At 42.3% G+C, this 17,501-nt stretch overlaps 2 protein-coding genes across 2 annotated transcripts in view; one reads left to right on the forward strand and one right to left on the reverse strand.

The window, feature by feature from the left end:
- LOC122930572 (zinc finger protein 585A-like) overlaps window positions 1-17,501 on the forward strand; it is a 96,183-nt gene that overhangs the window by 19,860 nt on the left and 58,822 nt on the right. The gene's annotated exons all lie outside the window — the stretch shown is intronic.
- LOC122925048 (zinc finger protein OZF-like) lies at window positions 1,119-17,494 on the reverse strand. Its single transcript, XM_044276582.1, has 2 exons — window positions 17,445-17,494; window positions 1,119-2,740 (listed from the first exon to the last, which is right to left on the reverse strand). Exons 1-2 carry the CDS (start codon window positions 17,476-17,478, stop codon window positions 1,449-1,451), a joined length of 1,326 nt encoding a protein of 441 aa, XP_044132517.1. The 5' UTR covers window positions 17,479-17,494; the 3' UTR covers window positions 1,119-1,448.

Below are 17,501 nucleotides of genomic sequence, written 5' to 3' on the forward strand. Positions count from 1 at the left end.
GTTTCCACTGGTAAGGGCACCCATGGGGATAGGTACCTGGAGGGGGTGGATAGAGAGGCCCCAGAGCTGCTCGTACTAGTGTGGGCCACAGGGTCCCTGGCATGGCGGGCCCCTTGCTCCGCCTTGGGGGCTCATCATCATCCTCACTGGGGCTCTCGGAGTCGGAGGCAAGCTGGGCGTATGCCTCCTCGGCCAAGAACATCCGGCAGGTCATAGGGGAGTGTGTGTGTGTGTGCATGCATGTGTGGAAATCTTTATTTAGTGTGCGTGTGTGTGTGGGGGAACGGGTGTTCACGTACTTATCCCTGAAACTAACAGAAAAAAAAAAACCACTAAATAAAAAAAATGGGCAAAAAAATGGGAAAAAAAAAAAATACATTATTCAAAGTCGCTGATCAGCCGTCCGAAGCTGATCAGCGGTGGGGTGTGCGATGCACTAACAGTGGCCGGACGCTAAGAGTGCCGGCCACAGTCAGCATACGCAGAATAAAAAATATATAAAAGCTGCAGCACCCCTGGGGGTTCTAGGTGGACCCCAGACACCCGATTAGGGTGATGCAACTTTTTTTTTCCACTAAACTTTCCCTGCATATCCCTGCCTAACCTAACCTTTCCCTAATTACCTTTTAGTGCTAGTGGAGGGTCAGAAGGGGGGGGGGGGGGGGGTGCTGGGCAGATATGGGGGTTGCTGGGCACAGATCAGATGCAGCCTCCTCTCTCCACGGGCTCCGGACACAGAAAGGAAGAGGAGAGCTGCATCAAGTTAAACCTCCCGCCCGCCCTGCAGCCAATCAGAAGCAATACTGAGAGATGATGTCACAATCACCTGTCAGGATCGCAGGATGGCGATTAGTGGTGTTTTATCACACCACCGATCACCATCCTGTTCCAGGTTATTGGGTCACCAGAGACCCGAATAACCCGGAAACGCAGCAAACCGCAGATCGCCGATACAGGGGGGTGGGTCAGAGGACCCCCCCGCGCATTGTCCCAGGGTCCCTGCTGATTGATTTTAGCAGGCACCCAGCTCCAATCACCGCCCGCCGCACAGCGGTGATCGGAAATACACATGACGTACCGGTACGTCATGTGTCCCCAACAGGTTAAAGTGGGTTTTGGAAATTTTCTTTAAAATTTTTAGAATTACTTCTATAATTCTACGCTTTCTTACATCCTAAAATATAAAATGGCATCTTCAAAATAATAGCAACATAAATGTAGACATATGAGGAATGTTAAGCAATAAATATTTTATGAGGTATCACTATCTGTTTTGAAAACAAAGAAATAGAAATGTTGAAAATTGCAAATTTTCTAAATTTTTGCCAAGTTTTTAATTTTTTCATAAATATAGGTGAAATATATTGACTTAAATTTTCTACTGCAAGCTGCACAACTATTTTGAGGCTTCCAGTCATGTGACATATATTGCCATGTAGCCCTAAACATTACACCTCTCCTGTGTGAATTTTCATATGTTGAACAAGATTTGATTTACGTGTAAAACTTTTACCACATTCTGAACATGAATATGGTTTCTCTCCTGTGTGAATTCTCCCATGTTCAACAAGTACTGATTTCTGTGCAAAAGACTTTCCACATTCTGAACATGAATATGGTTTTTCTCCTGTGTGACTTCTCTCATGTCTATCAAGAATGGATCTTTGTTTAAAACATTTGCCACATTCTGAACATGAATATGGTTTCTCTTCTCTGTGACATCTCTCATGTCTATCAAGAATGGATCTTTTTTTAAAACATTTTCCACATTCTGAACATGAATATGGTTTCTCTCCTGTGTGAATTCTCACATGTGTAATGAGATTTGCTCTATCTGTAAAACATTTTCCACATTCTGAACATGAATATGGTTTTTCTCCTGTGTGAATTTTCTCATGTTTAACAACTCTTGATTTATTTGCAAAACATTTCCCACATTCTGAACATGAATATGGATTCTCGCCTGTGTGACTTCTCTTATGTGTATTAAGATGGGATTTTTGTCTAAAACATTTGCCACATTCTGAACATGAATATGGCTTCTCTCCTGTGTGAATTCTATCATGCATAACGAGATGTGATTTATTTATAAAACATTTCCCACATTCTGAACATGAATATGGTTTCTCTCCTGTGTGAATTCTCTCATGTGCAACAAGTGTTGATTTCTGTGTAAAACATTTCCCACATTCTAAACATGTATACAACTTCTCCTTTGTGTGAATTCTCTCATGTCTAACAAGGCTTGATTTTCTTGTAAAGCTTTCCTCATATTCTGAACATGAATACGGCTTCTCTACTGTGTGAGTTATCTCATGTGCAACAAGATATGATTTCTGTGTAAAACAGTTTCCACATTCTGAACAGGAATATGGCCTCTCCCCTGTGTGAATTCGTACATGTGCATCAAGACTTGATTTATTTTCAAAACATTTTCCACATTCTGAATATGAATATGGCTTCTCACCTGTGTAAATTATTCTGTGTGTTGGAAGACATGATCTTTTTCTAAACTTTTTTCCACCGTTAAATGTTTTACCCACATTCTGAACTGTACTTGTGGTAACAATTTGTGATTGGTCAAGAAAAGGTTCTGCACATTTAGAGGACTCATATGAGAGATTTGTACTGTGAAGTCCTGAATGTAAGTCTTCTTCTGAACAAAGCTGCATATCTTCATCTTCTATGTTAGAGTTTTGTGATAACATGAAGTTTTCCTTAAAATGTTTATTGGGATTCTCTGTGAAGATAAAAATTGGAATTTGTGATTTTTTTTTAAAACAGCAAAGTAAACAAACTTACAACATTCCTGTAAGTGGATCCAGAAGAAACCAGAAGTATACAGTAAATCATTCACTTTAAATGCACTTTTTATAACCCTGCCTGACAAGGGTCTAAATCCTAGTAAATACCTGGTATCCACTTTTATTACACAAATGTACTGTAGCTTAACATTTAAAAAAGCCAACTATACCTAACAATGAAGCCTGCTTTCTGCACATTCCACCTTCAATGCCAAGAGGGCATTGTATTGATGCAACAAATTTACTTAGGATTTCTTACGACATCCCTCAACACAAACTGCATTCATTATTAAATAGACCACGTAGAGCTTAAATGACAAGCTCTTTGCAACCCTTTCATCACTGGGCTAAAAAAAGGCTTGAATGGCCAGGCAACTTTTTGTGATTTTTGTGCACGTGGTGGTTTACGGACCCTAGATTTTTTTATTTGTTTGACTACCAAAATAACTTTTGCAATTGTTCCCCCCCCCCCCCCCCATTTAAAGGTTTAAAGGGGTTGTCCGGGTTCAGATCTGAACCCGGACATACCCATATTTTCACCCAGGCAGCCCCTCTGATGTAAGCATCTTAGCATGTCATGCTCTAATGCGCTCCCTTGCCCTGCGCTGAATCGTGCAGGGCAAGGGCTTTTTTATTTACAATAGTACACTGCTGGGCAGAAGCTTCCACCCAGCAGTGTATTCGGTGACGTCACCGGCACTGATGGGCAAGCTTTAGCGCTGCCCTAGCCATTTTACAGGCAAGGACAGAGCTAAAGCCTGACGTCACCGGGCTCACTGCTGGGCGGAAGCCTCCACCTGGCAGCCCTAGGGAGAGCCCGGTTCATCACCATAACTCCTGAAAATGCCTTTGCCCTGCGCGATTTAGCACAGGGCAAAGGAGAGCATCGGAACATGAACTGCTCAGATGCTCTTGTCAGGGGGGCTGCCTGGGTGCAAATATGGGTATGTCCGGGTTCAGCTCTGAACCCGTACAACACCTTTAATTTGGAGGAAAACTGCTAATTATTATTAAAAGTACATATGTTTTAACTATAGCTTTTTATTTCTTAAATATTAAAACTGAAACAAAAATTAATTATTGCAATGGGTTCCCTATTTTGTGACAATCGTTTTCAGATATAACATTTATAGGTTTGAGCGAAAGGGGTGACGGTTTCTGTTAGCAACTGCATTTTTAATTTAATTTTTTAAAACTTTTTTAATTAGTATTTTTTATTTTTACTTTACTTATATTTTAATTTATTTTTGGCACATATGTCCTCTAGTAGGTCATTAAAAGACCTCTGGAGGACACTGACTTTTTTTATTCCACTGTTTCCACTGTAACTGGGACATCCACAGGAGCCCCTTGTGGGGGCATGACAGACTGGCAGAGCAAATCAGGGTCTCCTTAGATCCTCCAGCTCTGCTCCTGCCCCAGACACCCCTGGTGGTCATGTGACCACTGGGACTAACAGAGGAAGCGGCTTGGCCCTCAGAGAAAGCAGTAATAAATCGCTCCTGTCTTCTCCTCAGAGTCCCCGCTGTGTATCACAGCTGGGACCCGACCTGCTCCTGAACGTTTATATACGTGCTATCTCCACGGGGTATGTGCAGATAGGAGGTATATATCCAGTGGGCACTAGGGAAGGGGTTAATGTACCTCCTCCACTGCTGCTGCTGAGATCTCATACTTGGTCAGTACAAGCTGCAGCCTCCCTGACTCTGCACTGACAGATCCTCCTCCTATCAGTAGTTTCAATGTGTTTCAGCTTCTAATTTCATCTGCTGCTTTATTTTACTGCAGCCTGTAGGGAGCAAGTGTGAGACAGAGGAGGAGGTGCACTGGAAGGAACTTGTCACCTGAGCTATAGGTGGATGGAGACACAGTTTAGCTTGTGAACACAGGATTCCCGAACACTCTCTCTAGCTGAAGTCATAATATGCTAACTTTAATATCAGACAGTAAAATATTCAAAAAGGATTATACAGCCATTCTGACAAGGAGTTTCAAAATAAGAACACTGGCCTCATCAGATCTAAGAGATCTGACTGGTTACGTAGAGGGTGGGGGCTCCTGTTGTCCTCCGATCGATGGGCTCTGATCGGCTTCTATGACAGCCTGGGGCCTGCAGCATAGCTTTACAGGAAGCCTGTTACAATTCCATAGACTGCAATCGTATTCTAGCAATCAGGAGATCGAATATTCAAATAACCCTTAGAAGACTAAAAATTACTGTTAGGACAGAGATCCATGCACATCGCTGCCATGTGGTTTCTTGTGAGTGTGGACGCCATCCGGCGTCCTCTGAATGCCGCTGCATCCATGCTCCTGCCTAGTGCTCCAACCTCTGTCTCTTTAGGGTGCGTACGCCACTCCAGCATCTTAAAGGGCCAGTACAATTGCTTGCAAATCCTCCCCCACCTGATCGCATGGGTATTTAAGGCAAACTCTCCAGGCAGATGGTGCCTGAGCATAAGGTTCCTTGGTGACCAGCAAAGGTGTTTTGCGATTCACCTGAGTTTATCCTGAATTATTCCTGCCTGTGCTCCAGCCCTGCACCTGTCCTCCCTTTGTCTTCCTGCACTTTTAATTTAGTTTGGTTCATGTTGAAGATTTCTCAGTCTGTCTGTCTTGTCCACAAAAAAAAAATCAAAACCACCTCCTTTCCCAATTAAAAAAAAATAATAATTTAAACATTAAACATAATTGGCCGTGTCCAAAAATGATGAATGCCGTAAAGAGAAAAAATAAAAAATGCAGGATTCGTCACATTCTTTGATCATCTTCCCCCCAACATACTGAATTAAAAGTGTAGTCTGCACCCTAAAATGGTACCAATAAACACAACAGCTCATAACGCAAACTTCAAGCCCTTACACAGCTTTCTATGTGGAAATATAAAAAACTATGGGTGTCAGAATATGGTGATGCAAAGAAATATAAAATTTTTAAGTAATTAAACAAAATGAAAAACAATATAATTTGATATTGTCGTAATCGTATTGGCAAACAGAATCAAGTTGTCGTTTGTAGCATACAATAAATGATATAACGGCAACACCCAAAAGAATCCCGGTGGAATTCATTTTTTCTTTAATTTCGCCCACAAAGATTTTTTTTTTTCACATTTCTAAGTACAAGATATAGTCAATTAAATGATGCTGTCAAGAAATATGGAAAAATTAACAGAAGGTGAGGAGGAAAAAGGGAAAAAAAAAGGGGAGGGGAGGAAAAACACAAAAATGAAAATTCACCCGATCCTTAAGGGCGTTGTCCCACAAAAAATATTCTACAGTTTTAAAACCAGCGCCTGGATCTGAATTCTTTTGTAATTAAATGTAATAAAAAAATTTGCATAGCCTCTGATTTATTCCATAAAATGTATCTGTATAGCGCCATCTGCTGTTTGTGGTTTTCCTAATTAGTTGTCCTGCTCACTGAGATGGCCGCACATGCTCAGTTTCATCCTTCAACTGCCGCCTGAGCTGTGATAGGGAGAGCTGAGACACGCCCTCTGAGCTGTGATAGGGAGAGCTGAAACACGCCCCCCTGAGCTGTGATAGGGAGAGATGAGACACGCCCCCTGAGCTGCATCAGAATGGCCACTCCCCTTGTCAGATTGATATAAATCTAGTACAGCAATCAATATGGAGATCTTTGGATCCATGTGAGGTACAGGGCTGGTTCTAAGCTTTGTAGCCATGTGCTATATCATGGCTGATTTTGATTTTCTACATTAATCATGGGATGACCCCTTTAACCCCTGGGTGACCACCCATAAGCCCTTTTACATAGGTCACTAAGGGGCCTTAGCCTGGGCCACTGCTTTTTCAGTCTAAGCGCTGCACGGGAGCGGGGGCACAGCTCTCACATAACCGAGGAGTGCCAATACGGGCTGTTTAACACTTTACATGCCACGGGCAATGACGCCCCGCTTCATGTAAAGCAGTGACAGAGGGGGAAGACTCCCTTTGTCTTCCGTTGACATCCCGCAAATGTTATCGCAGGGTGCCGATCTGTGTAAAGGCTGGGTGGGGTCTGATATAGGCCCCAAGCCTGCTTTGAGTAGTTTCCAGCAGTCTGTGCCTCACTGGTGCAGCCTGCTGGTCAATGTCAGTATAGCTCTAACATTAAAATGCAATGCACTATAGGGATAATGTATTGTATTTTAAAATCAACCAAAATGTTGTCTGTTATAGTCCCCTTGTGGGACTATTAAGTGGTTAAAAAAAAACACATTTATTAATAAAAAAGTTCCAGTAAAAAAAAGACAATGCTTGTTAATGAAAGAATTGCAAAAAAATACCCCCCCCCCCCCATATGTATGGTATTGCCGCCTCTGTAACGACCCGCACTACATAAATATTATGTAAATTATACCCTATACCCTACGGTGAAAAAAAATAAACTTGCTAATTTATTCTTAGTTGCCACCAAAAAAAAGAAATTACAATTAATAGCAAGCGATCAAAAAGCGTAATTTACTCCAAAATGAAACCAATGAAAACTACAAGTTGTCCTTCAAAAATCAAGCCCTCACACAAATCCATAGAAAGAAATTATAGGTTATAGGGTTTTATTGCACAAAAGTAGCAAGTTCAGAGAAGAGCTAGTAAACTAGTACATGGATTGCAGGATAAAACTTACCAGGAAAGATTAACCCCTTAAGGACTTAGGGCGTACCGGTACGCCCTGTTTCCCGCCCATATCGGCGATCGCCGCAAACCGCAGGTCAATTCAGACCTGCGGTTTGCGGCTTTACCTGCGGTTTGCGGCGGCGATCGGGCGTGCCATCGGGTCCCCATGCGGCTGTACGAGGGACCCCATGGCATAGAAGGCAGCGCGATGTCTAAGGAAGGGCTGCCTTCCGGTGACGAGCCTGTGAGATCCAGCCCCCAAATGCATTGTAAAGGAATAGACCCCCAAAGGTTCAAGTCCCAAAGTGGGACAAAAAATAAAAGTAAAAAAAAAATGGAAAATCAAAAAAGTAAAAAAAAATTGGTCAAAAATAGGGGGGGAAAAAAAGTATACATATTAGGTATCGCCGCGTCCGTATCGACCGGCTCTATAAAAATATCACATGACCTAACCCCTCAGATGAACACCGTAAAAAATAAAAACTGTGCTAAATAAACCAATTTTTGTCACCTTACATCACAAAAAGTGTAATAGCAAGCGATCAAAAAGTCACACGCACCCCAAAATAGTGCCAATAAAACCATCATCTCATCCTGCAAAAATCAAACTCTCAGACTATGGAAACACTAAAACATGATTTTTGCTTAAAAAAAGAAATCATTGTGTAAAACTTACATAAAAAAGAAAGTATACATATTAGATATCGCCGCATCCGTGACAACCTGGTCTATAAAAATATCACATGATCTAATCGGTCATATAAATGTTGTAAATAACAAAAAATAAAAACGGTGCCAAAACAGCTATTTTTTGTTATCTTGCCTCACAAAAAGTGTAATATAGAGCAACCAAAAATCATATGTACCCTAAACTAGTACCAACAATACTGCCACCCTATCCCGTAGTTTCTAAAATGGGGCCACTTTTTGGGAGTTTCTACTCATGGGGTGCATCAGGGGGGCTTCAAATGGGACATGGTGTAAAAAAAAACAGTCCAGCAAAATCTGCCTTCCAAAAACCGTATGGCATTTCTTTCCTTCTGCGCCCTGCCGTGTGCCCGTACAGTAGTTTACGACCACATATGGGGTGTTTCTGTAAACTACAGAATCAGGGCCAAAACAGCACAGATGGTGCAATCCATACATCTGACCATCTTTAAACATCTGCATAGAACATCTTTTACGACCAATTGTCGCAGGGACTGGTTCGTTCTCAGAAAGGCTATCTGAATGGATTGACTCATTACTTCAACCCCTCATTTCACAGATTCCAGGTTATTTGAAGGACACTAGGTCTGTACTACAGGCGTTTTGGGCCTTTGAATGGAAGATTGAATACACCTGGGTGACGGCAGATGTAACTGCTTTATATACCAGCATCCCACACAATTTAGCTTTAACATCACTTCATTGGTTCCTTAACAAATATAGTGACTATTCAGAAGAATTACAGGAATATATGGGTTTAGTGGTGAAGTTCCTTCTCCAGCACAATTTTTTTTATGTTTGATTCCATTTTTTACCTACAGGTTACTGGGGTGTCGATGGTGGCCAAGTTCTCTCCCTCTATAGCCAATATTTTTATGGCATGGTGGGAGGGGTGCTTTCTCCTCATCGACACCCACCCTTTTAGTGGTCTGGTGCAGTGGTAAAGTCGTTACATCGATGACCTGCTGTTAGTATGGTGTATGGGGATGTGGCGGCCATACCACTGTTTTCTGACTACTTAAATTCTTGTGTGGAGTCTATTTCCTGTAGTCTCCAGCATCATAGTTTTTGTTTTCTGGATTTGTGCTTGGCGGGGGGGAGGGGGGGACCCCACCACTTCCCGGGTCACCACTACCACATACAGAAAGGAACTTGCTGGTAATACTATTTTACATGCTTCTTCGTGTCACCCGCCCCACACCATACGCAATATTCCCAAGGGTGAACTAATCAGGGCTCGTCGTAATTGTTCTGACATGCAAATGTTTACCCAGGAGGCTAAAAGTATAGCGAAGAGACTAGTTAGTAGGTCATACTCACAGAGGTGCATTTCATCTTTCATTAATGAGGTGTCAGCGACAAAAAGAGACTCTTTGATTTTTCCAAAAAGAATGGTACGGGCTCAATGCGGGGATACAGCTGAGCGCAAGCGCGCCTTTACCTCCTTTGTGACACAATATAGTGAGGAATTTGATCACATCTTCCACTGTTATCTTGTGACAAACAGTGGATGGATATTGTCACAGATGGGGTGAAGTGTGTGGCTAGGAAAGCTCCGACATTGGGGAATAGGTTAAGACCGAGTCTTTATCAGGAACACAAAATACAGAGGCCGGTCTGGCTGGTGAACGAAGGAAGCTACAAATGTGGCCATGGCAAGTGCATCTGCTGTGACCACACAAAAATAGACACTTCAGGTCTGCTGCAAACAATAAAGAGTCTGTCATACAGTCAGATATTAATTGTAATACTAAGTTTGCAGTATACCTGATAACAGGTGAGCTGTGCAGATTACAATGTGTGGGTTGCACCACAAATGAAATAAAAACACGGATACGTAAACACATTTCTGATGTTCCACATTTTAAAAACCGCAATGTATCTGCTGTCAGTGTACAGTCATGGCCAAAAGTTTTGAGAATTACACAAATATTAGTTTTCACAAAGTTTGCTGCTAAACTGCTTTTAGATCTTTGTTTCAGTTGTTTCTGTGATGTAGTGAAATATAATTACACGCACTTCATACGTTTCAAAGGGTTTTATCGACAATTACATGACATTTATGCAAAGAGTCAGTATTTGCAGTGTTGGCCCTTCTTTTTCAGGACCTCTGCAATTCCACTGGGCATGCTCTCAACCAACTTCTGGGCCAATTCCTGACTGATAGCAACCCATTCTTTCATAATCACTTCTTGGAGTTTGTCAGAATTAGTGGGTTTTTGTTTGTCCACCCGCCTCTTGAGGATTGACCACAAGTTTTCAATGGGATTAAGATCTGGGGAGTTTCCAGGCTATGGACCCAAAATGTCAACGTTTTGGTCCCCGAGCCACTTAGTTATCACATTGCCTTATGGCACGGTGCTCCATCGTGCTGGAAAATGCATTGTTCTTCACCAAACTGTTGTTGGATTGTTGGAAGAAGTTGCTGTTGGAGGGTGTTTTGGTACCATTCTTTATTCGTGGCTGTGTTTTGGGGCAAAATTGTGAGTGAGCCCACTCCCTTGGATGAGAAGCAACCCCACACATGAATGGTCTCAGGATGCTTTACTGTTGGCATGACACAGGACTGATGGTAGCGCTCACCTTTTCTTCTCCAGAGAAGCCTTTTTCCTGATGCCCCAAACAATCGGAAAGAGGCTTCATCGGAGAATATGACTTTGCCCCAGTCCTCAGCAGTCCATTCACCATATTTTCTGCAGAAGATCAATCTGTTCCTGTTTTTTTTTAGAGAGAAGTGGCTTATTTGCTGCCCTTCTTGACACCAGGCCATCTTCCAAAAGTCTTCGCCTCACTGTGCGTGCAGATGTGCTCACACCTGCCTGCTGCCATTCCTGAGCAAGCTCTGCACTGGTGGCACTCCGATCCCGCAGCTGAATCATCTTTAGGAGACGATCCTGACGCTTGCTGGACTTTCTTGGACGCCCTGAAGCCTTCTTAACATGAATTGAACCTCTTTCCTTGAAGTTCTTGTTGATTGAGGTGCAATCTTAGTAGCCACAATATCCTTGCCTGTGAAGCCATTTTTATGCAACGCAATGATGGCTACACGCGTTTCTTTGCAGGTCACCATGGTTAACAATGGAAGAACAATGATTTCAAGCATCACCCTCCTTTTAACAGGTCAAGTCTGCCATTTTAACCCAATCAGCCTGACATTATGATCTCCAGCCTTGTGCTCGTCAACATTCTCACCTGAGTTAACAAGACGATTACTGAAATGATCTCAGCAGGTCCTTTAATGACAGCAATGAAATGCAGTGGAAAGTTTTTTTTTTTTTATTAAGTTAATTTTCATGGCAAAGAAGGACTATGCAATTCATCTGATCACTCTTCATAACATTCTGGAGTATATGCAAATTGCTATTATAAAAACTTAAGCAGCAACTTTTCCAATTTTCAATATTTATGTAATTCTTAAAACTTTTGGCCACAAATGTACATTTTGGGGTTATACATGGGGGCGACACTTCAGGATTGATTGCACAGAGAATAGAAAGAGTTAGTTTTCCGGTCAGAGGGGGTGATCATAGAAGAAAACTCCTAAACAGGAAAACCTTTTGGATTTTTCAGCTTTGTTTGAGACAACCAATGGGTTTAAATAAAAGACATGACCTTGTATTACACTATGAGGAGAGTTATTGTATATATACAGGGCTGCCCATAATTATTCATACCCCTGGCAAATTTTGACTTAAAGGGACACTGACAGGCCCATAAAGCATATTTAGGGGTATATATGACAGTATAGGTCTTATAAAGGGTATTAGAATAATCTAAGTATCCCCCCTGTCCACCTCATAAATACAGTAATCTGAAGTTTTATAATCTGTTTTCCTGGTGTTCAATCTGCCCAAGGGGCGGTGCTTCATCTCCACTTGCGCCCAGCCAGCCTCGCCACAACTGCCGTTTGAAGCGCCGCCCAGCTCATCAATATTCACTGAGCTGGGCGGCTACTCTGAAGCGCTGTACTAGTGTCTCCGGCCATCTTCAGCGCATGCGCCCGGCACCCTCAATGGCCGGGATCGCATCGCGCGTCTGCGTCCGCTTCAAACGGCAGTTGTGGCAAAGCTGGCTGGGCGCAAGTTGATATGAAGCACCGCCCCTTGGGCAGATTGAACACCAGGAAAGCAGGTTATAATACTTCAGATTACTGTATTTATGAGGTGGACAGGGGGGATACTTAGATGATTCTAATACCCTTTATAAGATCTATACTGTCATATATACCCCTAAATATGCTTTTTGGGCCTGTCAGTGTCCCTTTAAAGTTACTTTTATTCAACCAGCAAGTCATTTTTTGACGGGAAATGACATAGGTGTCTCCCAAAAGATAATAAGATGATGTACAAGAGGCATTATTGTGGGGAAAAAACATTTCTCAGCTTTTATTTACATTTGAGCAAAAAATACAAGATGTTCCACACTGTGGAAAATCTCAGAGGACGTGGTCGGAAGCCAAAAGTGACACCTGTGCTGGCCAGGAGGATAGTTAGAGAGGTGAAAAAGAATCCAAGGATCACCACCAAGGCCATCCTGGTGAATCTGGGCTCTGCTGGTGGCAATGTCTCAAGGCAGACAATCCAACGGACACTGGTCAATGCAGACTAAGGAGGACGCCACTTCTCCAGATAAGGCACACAAAAGCTTGCTTGGCCTTTGCAAAAGCACATCTGGACAAAGAAGAAGACTTCTGGTCTTCTGTGTTATGGTCAGATGAAACAAAAATTGAATGGTTTGGTCACAATGATGTTTCCTTCATTTGGCATAAAAAAGGAGAAGCCTTCAACCCAAAGAACACAATCCCCACTGTCAAACATGGTGGTGGGAACCTAATGCTTTGGGCGTGTTTTTCAGACAATGGACCAGGGAACCTGATCACAGTAAACGGCACCATGAAAAAAGAGCAATACATGAGGATTCTCAATAACAACATCAGGCAGTCTGCAGAGAAACCTGGCCTTGGGCACCAGTGGACATTTCAGCATGACAATGACCCAAAACACACAGCAAAAGTGGTGAAGAAATGGTTAGCAGACAACAACATTAACGTTTTGGAGTGGCCCAGCCAGAGTCCAGATTTGAATCCAATTTAGAATCTGTGGAGGGAGCTAAAGATCAGGGTGATGGCAAGAAGACCCTCCAACCTGAAAGATTAGGAGCTCATTGGTAAAGATAAATAGGCAAAAATACCTGTGGAGACCTGCAAAAAGCTGGTCTGCGATTATAGGAAGCGTTTGTTCTCTGTAATCGCCAATAAAGGCTTTTCTATTGATTATTGAGAAGGGTATGAATAATTTTGGACTGGACACTTTTTGCTCAAATGAAAAAAATAAAAGCTGAGAAATGTTTTTTTTCCCACAATAATGCCTCTTGTACATCGTCTTATTATCTTTTGGGAGACACCTATATCATTTCCCGTCCAAAAATTACTTGCTGGTTGAATAAAAGTAACTAAGTCAAAATTTGCCAGGGGTATGAATAATTATGGGCAGCACCGTATGTGTATATTTTTTGCTAGATATATATACAGTTGCAAGAAAAAGTATGTGAACCCTTTGGAATGATATGGATTTCTGCACAAATTGGTCATAAAATGTGATCTGATCTTCATCTAAGTCACAACAATAGACAATCACAGTCTGCTTAACTAATAACACACAAAGAATTAAATGTTACCATGTTTTTATTGAACACACCATGTAAACATTCACAGTGCAGGTGAAAAAACTATGTGAACCCCTAGACTAATGACATCTCCAAGAGCTAATTGGAGTGAGGTGTCAGCCAACTGGAGTCCAATCAATGAGATGAGATTGGAGGTGTTGGTTACAGCTGCCCTGCCCTATAAAAAAAACACACACCAGTTCTGGGTTTGCTGTTCACAAGAAGCATTGCCTGATGTGAATGATGCCTCGCACAAAAGAGCTCTCAGAAGACCTACGATTAAGAATTTTTGACTTGCATAAAGCTGGAAAGGGTTATAAAAGTATCTCCAAAAGCCTTGCTGTTAATCAGCCCAAGGTAAGACAAATTGTCTATAAATGGAGACAGTTCAGCACTGCTGCTACTCTCCCTAGGAGTGGCCGTCCTGTAAAGATGACTGCAAGAGCACAGCGCAGACTGCTCAATGAGGTGAAGAAGAATCCTAGAGTGTCAGCTAAAGACTTACAAAAGTCTCTGGCATCTGCTAACATCCCTGTTAGTGAATCTACGATACGTAAAACACTAAACAAGAATGAATTTCATGGGAGGATACCACAGAGGAAGCCACTGCTGTCCCAAAAAAACATTGCTGCACGTTTACAGTTTGCACAAGAGCACCTGGATGTTCCACAGCAGTACTGGCAAAATATTCTGTGGACAGATGAAACCAAAGTTGAATTGTTTGGAAGAAACACACAACACTATGTGTGGAGAAAAAGAGGCACAGCACACCAACATCAAAACCTCATCCCAACTGTGAGGTATGGTGGTGGGGGCATCATGGTTTGGGGCTGCTTTGCTGCGTCAGGACCTGGACGGATTGCTATCATCGAAGAAAAAATGAATTCCCAAGTTTATCAAGACATTTTGCAGGAGAACTTAAGGCAATCTGTCCACCAGCTGAAGCTCAACAGAAGATGGGTGTTACAACAGGACAACGACCCAAAGCATAGAAGTAAATCAACAACAGAATGGCTTAAACAGAAGAAAATACGCCTTCTGGAGTGGCCCAGTCAGAGTCCTGACCTCAACCCGATTGAGATGCTGTGGCATGACCTCAGGAAAGCGATTCACACCAGACATCCCAAGAATATTGCTGAACTGAAACAGTTCTGTAAAGAGGAATGGTCAAGAATTACTCCTGACCGTTGTGCTCGTCTGATCTGCAACTACAGGAAACGTTTGGTTGAAGTTATTGCTGCCAAAGGAGATTGAACCAGTTATTAAATCCAAGGGTTCACATACTTTTTCCACCTGCTCTGTGAATGTTTACATGGTGTGTTCAATAAAAACATGGTAACATTTATTCTTTGTGTGTTATTAGTTAAGCAGACTGTGATTGTCTATTGTTGTGACTTAGATGAAGATCAGATCACATTTTATGACCAATTTGTGCAGAAATCCATATAATTCCAAAGGGTTCACTTACTTTTTCTTGCAACTGTATATGTACATATTTTTTGCTATTGTTTTTAGTGCATTTGTATATGTTGTACATTTTGTGTATGGTTTCTATTTAATTATGTGCTATTTTGTGACATGCATATGAGGATGGTCAGATGTATGGATTGCACCATCTGTGCTGTTTTGGCCATGTGATCCTTTGATTACATGGCCAGGTGTGTAAATGGCATGTATGTTACAAGTATTTGGAAGTTCAATGTGTCATGAGGAAGGACCGCAAACTATTTATGGTCTGAAACGCGTAACTGAACTTGTCCTGTATTTAGAAGATTTTAAATAACAGCAAATAAAGCTACGATTTTCCGCTATTCTGGAGCTGGAATTTCTTCATTTTGTTGCTTAAAAAAAACAATGTACTTGGTATCGCTGTAATCGTACTGACCCAGAGAATAAAGATATATGTTATTTATACCAAAAAATGAACGCTGTAAAATTTATAATGTAAAAACTCAATGGCAGTATTGCTGTTTTTTCCATCTCCCTCCCAGAAAAAGTTCATAAAAGTTAAATTAGAAAAATTTGAAAGTTATGTGCACCCCAAAACGGTGCCATTAATACTACAACTTGTCCCGCATAAAACAAGCCCTCATACAGCTACATAGATGGAAAAATAAAAAAAGTTATAGCTCTTGGAAGGGGACAAAACAGTCTGGTCACTAAGGGGTTAAGGTGCTAATGACCTTTTTTTTGTATTTTCATTGTCCGATTCCAAGACCTTAGTACGAGGGATTGGTTTTCAGTGGCAGAATTTAGATATAATTTATTTTTATTTTTTTTTCCTTAACCATCTATTGGAGGAATACATGTCTGACACTGAACAGCGTTCAGTAATGGTGTCCAGCACCAGGAGAAAATCCAAGGTTCTCTTTACTGAAGACACAGAGGATCACAGAGGTACATAATGGGGAGACAGCACCCCAACAAGTCTCGTTAACAAGTGCGGCCCCCCCACATGTACCGCTGTGATCCTACGTGTCTTCAGTAAAGAGACCTTGGATTATATTCTGGTGCTGGACATCATCACTGAACGCTGTTACCTGCCTGAACCTAGCAAGGTCCGTGCATGGAGATCGGTGGAAGTGCTGGGAGCCGAGGTGAGCTGGAATCTCGTGGATACATTATGACACTGAATAGTCACAGATGTGCACATCGCTCATAGACTTCCATTTAAAAAACAATGAATGCGTCATAATACTTTTATTTTGCTTAGAATATACCGGCCCGACAGATACCAATAGGAGAGACCACTTACCGTCCGTCAGCAGCGCGGAGCCTTATCCAGAGCCTAACATGTGCACCTCCTCCATTACATGTCACTGCACACACGTGTATACACTGCACATGACGGCTCTTACCTTGTGATATAAGAGGCTGGTGCTCCTCCATTACATGTCACTGCACACACGTGTATACACTGCACATGACGGCTCTTACCTTGTGATATAAGAGGCTGGTGCTCCTCCATTACATGTCACTGCACACAAGTGTATACACTGCACATGACGGCTCTTACCTTGTGATATAAGAGGCTGGTGCTCCTCCATTACATGTCACTGCACACACGTGTATACACTGCACATGACGGCTCTTACCTTGTGATATAAGAGACTGGTGCTCCTCCATTACATGTCCCTGCACACGTGTATACACTGCACATGACGGCTCTTACCTTGTGATATAAGAGGCTGGTGCTCCTCCATTACATGTCACTGCACACATGTGTATACACTGCACATGACGGGTCTTACCTTGTGATATAAGAGGCTGGTGCTCCTCCATTACATGTCACTGCACACACGTGTACACACTGCACATGACGGTTCTTACCCTGTGATATAAGAGGCTGGTGCTCCTCCATTACATGTCACTGCACACACGTGTATACACTGCACATGACGGCTCTTACCTTGTGATATAAGAGGCTGGTGCTCCTCCATTACATGTCACTGCACACACGTGTATACACTGCACATGACGGCTCTTACCTTGTGATATAAGAGGCTGGTGCTCCTCCATTACATGTCACTGCACACACGTGTATACACTGCACATGACGGCTCTTATCTTGTGATATAAGAGGCTGGTGCTCCTCCATTACATGTCACTGCACACACGTGTATACACTGCACATGACGGCTCTTACCTTGTGATATAAGAGGCTGGTGCTCCTCCATCATGGCCTCCTTGTACAGATCCTTGT

Source organism: Bufo gargarizans, chromosome 1 (assembly GCF_014858855.1).
Source record: "Bufo gargarizans isolate SCDJY-AF-19 chromosome 1, ASM1485885v1, whole genome shotgun sequence".
In the NCBI taxonomy this organism is placed as follows: Eukaryota; Metazoa; Chordata; class Amphibia; order Anura; family Bufonidae; genus Bufo; species Bufo gargarizans.